This window comes from Ceratotherium simum, chromosome 8, assembly GCF_057802395.1.
Source record: "Ceratotherium simum simum isolate JZ-2026a chromosome 8, ASM5780239v1, whole genome shotgun sequence".
NCBI classification, from domain to species: domain Eukaryota; kingdom Metazoa; phylum Chordata; class Mammalia; order Perissodactyla; family Rhinocerotidae; genus Ceratotherium; species Ceratotherium simum.
Window position 1 is genome coordinate 25,598,860 of NC_141907.1, and position 8,840 is coordinate 25,607,699.

Sequence of the window (8,840 nt, forward strand, 5' to 3'; positions counted from 1 at the left end):
TTATTTCTAATGATTCTGCATATTGTCTGTCTGTCACTTCCCGTTGAGGTCACTGTAGCAGCATCTTTCCACTACCCACTGGTCTATTCTGCCTAGTAAGAACAAATATACTTCTTTTTAGAGAAAGACCTCAACTTCTTAAATTAGTTATAATTTCCTCTACTTTAGGAGATGTATAGTTTTGGGGAGGTTGCACCATTTTTTTTTATTAAGTAGCAAAATTTGTGACTTTGTGGCATCTATCTCCTGTGCTGCTCAGATTTTTTTTCTCTTTCTTTAGAGACTGTAGCTTTTTCTTATGGCTGTGGGTAGAATTAATTGACCTCTAAATAATTCAGCTGTTACATTTTAAGAAGGAGCAATATGGTGTTATGGGAAACACTAAAGTGAAAGTCAAAGCACTTCTTTGGCCTCAGCTCTCACATAGGCTGGACCTCTCACTGCTTTGATCCTCCTTGCTATTCGGTGGAGGTGATAAGTAAAAGGGATGAAGTATGGGAAAGTACTTTATATATAATAAATTGTTTTAAAATTATTTGCTATAATGATGGCTTAAAACTGTGTACTTTTGTGAGTGAAATTAACTTTATGTCTAAGAAAGGACTTTACCTCTTCAAAATGATGTAGTGATTCTAGTAAATAGCATAACTAGGTAACAATGGAGAACTCTGCAACTAAAATACTCAAGCAACAACAAATCTGATGAGTGCCATTTCTAGTTCCAGTCTTTTCAAGGTTTGATATGATTGAGGGTTGGGCGAGGAGGACCTCTAAGGAACGACTTCATCGTGGAAAATGCTGATAGATAATACCATTACGTTTTGTTATAGAACAGCTTATATTTTTAATTGATTTACTTAATACCAACTAACAAGAGTTGTGATTAACTGTTTTCTATCTTCACTTAGGTCAAAATTAAAGGGAATAGTGCTAAACCGAAGCATGAAATAATGTTCTTAGATATTAAAAACACATCCTTCAGTGAAAGACTGAAAGACTAAGAAGGGTTACTAGTTGTGGAAGGTCTGCCTCTATAATCCCACAAAAAATAAGGCATTTTAAGAGTATATCTTTTATGAAAGGGAGAAAGAAGTGTAACTGATGATTCTTTAAGATCCTATATAACTTTTGTGTTTTAAGAAATTTATGATACATACTTGCATAATTAAAATAAGAAAATATAGAACCACAGAAAAAATACTATTCCACTCATGCCTTCCCTTAATAAATGGCATCATAATACAAGTTGCATTTGTTAATCATTGGCATTTCTTTTGAGGATTCATTTGAGTCATCAAGATTGGAAGTTTTGATTGCTCGTGATGAATCTCTTATAGCCTTTCTTGATTATTTTCTAAATTTGATGACAAACACTACAACATGTCTCAGCCAATTAGGCTTGTCAACTTCCACTGTGGTCCCCAATCAAGTGTATGACTTTGGAAATGACAGGAGATCCTTATTAAAAGTCGTGCTTCTTGGATAGAGATGTGGCAGCCCACGTATCGCTGATGGCAGAGAAGACAAACTGCCTTTCATTAACAGCAATAAGAGGAAATCAATTTTAGCAGGAAATAATGCAGACTATGAAGTAAGGGCTGAGGGAAGGAATTGAAGAGTACCTCACTTCTAGTTGATTGGAAATTGAGTTAATTTAAAAGAATATAATTTCTTATGCGCTACAGTGAGTTCAGGTATGCAAGTTAAACAACAGGCAAGAACAGTTGTTAGAGTATTGATATAGTTCACGAGCTGTCTCTAAATGCATCTCAAACAAAGGAATAACAAGGTGCTGTGAATTTCAACCTGGAAACACAAATTAATCCCTGCAAAGCAGCCAACTGCATAAGTCACTCTGTAAGTAAACCAACACATTGTGTGAGACTTAAGTAAATTTAGACAGATGATTGGGGACCATTCTGGGTCATTTCTGCAGGGAATGACAACCTCATTCATATTTTTCCTATTTTGGTAGCTAAATTCCTGATTATTGTCTTTTGTCCTTGACAGGCGCTATCATAAGAGAAAAAGAAAAGTTTGAACTTGTTAAAGCAGTAAAGAGAAAGAGGAATGTGTGGAGTAAAAAGTAGATCTGATCTTACACTTTGCATTTTTATAAGGGTTTTTTCCTGTTCAAAGCATTTAGGTCAGCTTCAAGTAAACAAAGCATCCCAAGACAGGAAATATTCCCCAAGAACTCACAGTTTGCTCATTTATACTAACTAGATTACAAAAATCATTCATAAAATTTGTCAATAGTTTGATTTTTTAAATGCATCTAAAATATGTGTTTGAGAGACACAGAGGCAATTTAGCATAAAAATATGAACAGGAAAGAGCTTTTTCTTTTGACGAAACTTAATAAGATCTATCCACTTAGAAGTCAAATAGCAGCTTGTGCAACTACAGTGAATAATTATCTTTGCATTTTTACCTTTGGAAAAGAGAAAAGTAATGCTAGATTTCCTGTGAAGAACACTGGTGTTTCCTTGTTGAACTCTCAGCACACAACATAAAAATCTCAGGCCACCGTGGTTGAAAATCAGCAGGCTGACAAATGTCAATATTTCAGTTACCCATCCACTGAAGGAAGAAATGACATACTACATTGGACTGCCTTGATTTAGGAGATTTGGCAGAGTAAAACTTCTCGAATATCTTATAAAAATGATAGCCAAAATAGGATTATAATGTTAAACTGTAGGGGATGTTGTGTGGAGACAAAAGCAGAAAGCATAAATATAACGGGAATAATTTGAATAACCCCCTCTTCTATTTTAAACCAGATCTTCCCAGGATTGCATATATGCAAATCTCACTGATTCCATTTGTTTTGAATATATTTGCAGAAGTCAAAATTTGTCAGTCTTTTAAGTCCCAAGCCTTCTAATGAAATTATACCATATGATATAAATCAGAGCACAGTGATATTATGTTCTTTTGTTTGGCAATAAAATAAACTATAAAATATATTAAATAAAACCCTAGAGGTTATTCTCTTAGAGTCTGTTGAGGTGGAGCAGATTTCTCTCTCTCTCTCTCTTTCTCAAACAAAAACAAAGTCTATTTAAATATTTGTAATAGTAAAAAAATAACATAACTATTCTCCAAAGACAGACACATTTAATGACTTAATTACACATACAGGTAATTCTTAACTGCCATCTTTAATTTTGATCCCTGAGAACTCTCTAGATATAACTTAGCTTTATAGAAATAGAAGACATTTCTCATTCCACTAGGCAACACCATTAATTAGGAGTACATGGTATTTCATCAAAACTTTAAGAGCTGGACTGTATTTACCCAATACATTGCATTTCACATAATATTTCCATTCAGCAAACACACTGGCAAATGTGATTTTGGTGGACACTCAGGGGATTATCCTACGGCGCGTATTAGGTCATTTGACATGGTGGGGGGAAGAGAGATATGGGCTAGGGTGGGGTAGGTGGTGATATTGCTAGTATGCTCACACCTATAGCTTACTTGTACTTTCCTTTTTAACTTTTTACCACATAACGTGCTGTCAATTTAGGTTCTACTTTTGAGTCACCCTGATGTATTAGAATGTATTTTAAATATAAGGTTTTGCATATTTGCATTCTATGAATAATGTATAAGCAGGAAGGAATCCAATTGGCAAAAGCACACGATTTCTGGGATAATTTATAAATACAGAAAACTATCTATTTGGATTTAATAACTTTTCCTATGAATGTGGAAAAATTCATACTGGCACAAATATACATATGTACTTCATTTCTGCTTGAGAATATACACACGTCTCTGTCCTGTCACAAATGCGCATATACCTGTCTGTTCTACACACTTAAATTTATCATTTTGTCCATTCCTCTTTTTCTATACTAGTTGATGTTTTTGCAAAACCTTATCTTTAATGGAGATGAGATAAAAACTGTTCTATGGGATGATGAAATGCAGGGTGTTGAAAAAAGGGAAGTAATACGGTAAAGGATACATATATATTTTCCCCTCCAATCTCATACAGTTCAGGAAAGGCTGTTGAGGAATGTCCAACTTTAATGGCTCCTTCTCTTTGAATTCCAGATTCAAGACCTCTTCCAGATGTAGCTCTGACTGGGAAGTGCACCCGTGAGTGTGATGAATATGGCCACTCAGACTCCTGTTGGATGCCAGTCCGCACTTCTCCAGAGAGGAAGAAGAGCCAGCCTAAACTCTCCACTTTCATGCCTGTTGATGAACGAGGAAGCCAGGAAAAGCTGGCCAATGGCGAGGCAGCCATCATGGGTGACCGCAACAGAAACCTCCTGAACAAAAAGTTGACCTCATCCTATGAGACCTTCAGTGCAGCTAGTTTCAGCAAAAACGAGGAAGCCAACCCTGAGGATATTCCCCTGACAAAAACAGGGGAATACAAGCCATCTCCTGTCAATACTCTCACTAGAAGAGAAGTTTACCTGTAGTATAGCCTATAAAGGAGCAACAGCAAAGTTCTTTTCATGTATGAGAAGGAGAATAAGGGGCAAAAACCTTACAAAACAAAACCGTTTAATCAAAAAGAGGGGGCTACCAAAGAGACAAAGCGTTGCCTGCCACTTCTGCCTCCAGATCAGGCCTTTAGTGATACTGTTAGCCTGATTGTAATGTACAATGTAGAAACCATCCTTGTTACTTGCATGTCTAACTCCCTCACTGACCCCCAACACTCCCTCTCTCTCTTCCCCACCCCCGCCAAAACAACAAAAAAAAGATGGTCGCAAGTTTCTCTCATGGTAACAAGCCTGATGAGCAGAACACAACACACTCTCATTACCCTCAGGCTGAAGCATGATTTTAGTCACTGATTTAGTTTGAATGTCATCCGGCTGGTCAAAAAAAAAGCAGATCAGGTAAAATACATTTCAGACATATTGTCAGAATGTGATTAATCACCATGAAAGGCAATCCCTCAAAAATGATAGAGTCTCTCTAAAGGTACAGTCTTTATGAAGGAGGACTCTATAAGAAACATTTTGGGAAGATCACAGCTTTAATATTCTGACAAAGACTGAGCTAAACAATACCCAGTTGGAGATTGCAGTCCCAAATTGGCTTATGTTATTCTTTTCAAGTCAGAACATCCACTTCAATGCTATACATTCATTGAATATTCTTAGTATACACTCAATCTTGACCACGTGTATCAATTACACTAGTTATAACTTGTAAAAATTATATATAGTTTTCAGAACAGCACCACTACTGTCAACTAACTGAAACAATTGTGTCATTAGAAGGCCAAAGATCCTATGGCAGATCAGGGAAATTATGAAGTAGATTTGGTCTTGATGTGATCCATTAAGCAACAAAAGCAACTGACCACATGCACGCACAGAAACACTCAAATGCTAGTTTATTTTACATTGTCTCTATACTCAGAAAATATCCGTTTTCTTTTAAAATGGATTTTCTTTGAAAGCTCAGAAAATGAAAAACTAATGAGACATATTTTTGATGTTATAATAGGGCAATTAGTTGAGGTTCAAGTTTAGTTTCAAAAAATATTTCCAGGGAAGATTCCACTTTTTGAATCATATTTGTGGGTAGGTAGGGAAAAAAAGATACAATGGCATACAATCTTATAAGTTAAGTCCACTATTTTCACTTTAGAAATCCAGGTTATGCTTCCTGGTCTTATTACCTGCATTTCAAATTACCAATTGCATTTTTTACACGTTCAATGCACACTTTCATGTAACACAAGTGCATTAATTTTGAGTCCTGTGCACTATAGCACTATTTCAAGACTCACAATATTGAAACAAGGCAACAGCCTAGTTGACTTTGTTGCTAATGTGATTTGAATATTATTTACTATATGTCTTAAAACAAATCCAGACTGAACATGAAAGAAATGCGTTCTGGGCAGTGACATATGTACATCTCGTAATATGTACATCTCAAAGTTGGAAAATATGCAGTTTTTTTAGTTTAATAAAAAGAAACAGAATATACAGGCTTCGAGTCACTTCTTCTATAGAGGATGATTTAATACAATTGGAAATTGTGCTGGGACATTCAGACAAGGGTGACAATCCAGGGACAGAATAGGGGAGAACAGGTGAAGAGAGCAAACGTTCCCGTCACTGAATGTTTGTAACCTGATTAAGGCATAGCCTTGATGGTTCCATAGCAAACTGTAGAAACAATGTAGCTTTGGGTAGTTTCATGCTTTGCAGAATTTCTTAGACGATAAGGTGAAGCAGCCTGGAATATAGGTTGTTAATTCACTATAGGTCAGCAAAATGCTTGCCTTTGAAAACCACTTCTCTGTTTGGTGGGGTACTCTTTTGGGGTCATTTCCTTAGGCTCTTTCTTAAGTGGAGTTTTCATTTTGATGTTAGTTTGTGTATAATAGTTAGGATGAGAGAAGATATGTAATTGAAACAAAAACATTGGACTAAAATATCAATAATTGAACATGTTTATGTTTGATTATTATTTACATTATGGAAAGATGCAATTCTAGTACTTTGTTAGGAAACTGCATTAAAGCAGTTCTGCCTTGTATAATCTGTAAGTACCTATTAAGACAAAATACTTCTAAAGATACTTATGAAATGTATACATATTTTTTCTTGCACGTTACAAAGGAAATATTCAATTGCATAACACAGGTGTTCAACAAACTTTTTTTAATGCATTTTTTTCTTTCTTTCATAAGACATTTGAACCCATTAGATAGCTCATTTCACTCTATCTTAAAACCCTTCTGTTGTCTGTAAAGCTAATACGGGTCACACTGGACCTTCAGATTAATTGGATCCTCATTCCCCAGGATGTTTGCACCACATTCAAGGTAGCCACGTCATTATCACTTAACTTGTGAACCTCTCTTTAGAATTAAAATGGGTGTGAAAGGATAAAATTCAGTGTACTGTAAGTATTCGCAGTAATTCTGGTAGAATTAGCTATCATAACATGTTTATTATATAACGAGCTGGCATGACACAGAAATATATTTTGTGTTTGTATGACTTTTATTTTGAATAGGTTGAATCTGGTGCCACTCCATAGATAGAGTGCTTTTGAAAAAAATCCATAAAAAGAAACAAAAAAATAAATACATGAGTGAATGCAAAATAAGCAACTGTGCCTTTTATACCTGTTGTTATGGTAAAAAAACGGTTGTTGGGTTTGGACAATGAGGGGAAATGGGCTATTCCCAACTTTTTTGATCCTGTATATTTATCCATGTTTATTTTCTGAAAATAATAAATAATATATTAAAAATTTGCCTTCTGACAAACTCAGATAATGGACCAGTCTTAAATATCATTCATTCATGAAACAAAATCAAGGCATTAATATGGGCTGCTTAATTCTGATTAGAAGGCTAAAGCATTTATAATAGTAATAGTAACACACAGAGATATTATCGGGGTGAGTTCAGTCCATTTTGCAAGGTAAAACATTGATTTAGAATTTCTATTCTTTACTTCTTTTCTATTATTTTTCTTTTGGCTGCTGTTTCATTTTGGTTGTACAGTATATAAACCATACTTGTTTTCTGTACACAAGAATCTCAAGTGAACTTTGCATGCATTATACATTAGGACACATTTATAAATTAATGAGTAAGTATATAAATTTATGTGTATTAAAATGTCTGTAGCTTCAGTCTAAAATCTAATGCTCATTCTGAACCTCCAGATATCATTTCTGTATGGTTTCTGACTGGCCTGCTGCCTGAGTTTCAGAAAACAAGGGAGGCATTATTTTTATGGAAAGAGAAACTAAGATGGTACTGAAGATGTCTGGCTGAAAGGCTACCCTAGGAAGCTGTCTTATAGGAAAATAAAATAAAACACACAGATCAGAAGCAACTGCCAAGAATCAAAGAGCCATCGTAAAACGTGCATGAGAAATCTGAAGACCTAAGTAGTTTTAGATGCTTATTTTATCAGTGATAAATATACAAATGTTTCCTTAAGGAAAAAAAAAGAGCAATGATGATCATGAATGTTGTAAAGCTTGTTAGTTGTGACCCAGGCAGAGGTATATATAACATCTGGAGAAAGGCATCATTTTTTCAGCTACCTAGGGTTTACTTTCAGATGACTTTTCCTACATTTTAAAGCACTTGCATACAGTGTGGTACGATCTGTTTGTAATGTTAATCATTGACTATTGTTCTGCTACTTGGATGTTGATAGTGAAGCAGAGAACAATTTATCATCGTTTATTATGAGTCACTATGCACGCAACTATGCTAAACATGGCGAAATGTATTAAACACTCGTCCAACTATTTATGAAATACTTTACATAATTTAATTTGCTTTTGTACAGTTTTATGTAAATAAATTGCTTGTCATTTTTGTCTCTGCAAATTAAAATATAACATGGTCAAATGGTTTCACACTTGTAAGTGTACTTCTCTGTTGACAGGTAATTCAGTTTTGATTGGACGAGAAGTGAATGGATGTATGTACCAATTTGATTTAAAATGGTTTGATTTCTGCTAAATTAAGATGGGGTAAGGAAGATAATGCTGCCGTAATTGTTGATTTAGAAGGCACCATGCATAACTGTCATATTACTTTGCCTTATAATGGAATAGAACTTGGATTCTCCATTTCATCAAAATAATTCCTGAGACAGTTACCTAGCTGGCTTTTATTTATTTACTTATTTATTTTTTTGAGGAAGATCAGCCCTGAGCTAACATCTATGCAAATCCTCCTCTTTTTGCTGAGGAAGACTGGCCCTGAGCTAACATCTATTGCCAATCCTTCTTTTTTTTCCCCTTTGTCTCCCCAAAGCCCCAGTAGATAGTTGTATGTCATAGTTGCACATCCTGCTAGTTGCTGT

At 35.1% G+C, this 8,840-nt stretch overlaps 1 protein-coding gene across 3 annotated transcripts in view; it reads left to right on the forward strand.

Moving 5' to 3' along the window:
• PCDH7 (protocadherin 7) overlaps positions 1-8,404 on the forward strand; it is a 396,226-nt gene extending 387,822 nt beyond the window's left edge. For 2 of the 3 annotated variants that reach the window (XM_087434162.1, XM_087434163.1), the window contains exon 3: positions 4,075-8,404. In XM_087434162.1, coding sequence (XP_087290288.1) covers positions 4,075-4,451 — 377 coding nt within the window. In that variant the 3' untranslated portion in view covers positions 4,452-8,404. The remainder of the gene's footprint in view (positions 1-4,074) is intronic. The other variant, XM_087434165.1, reaches the window with a different exon arrangement.
• Positions 8,405-8,840: the final 436 nt, after the last annotated feature.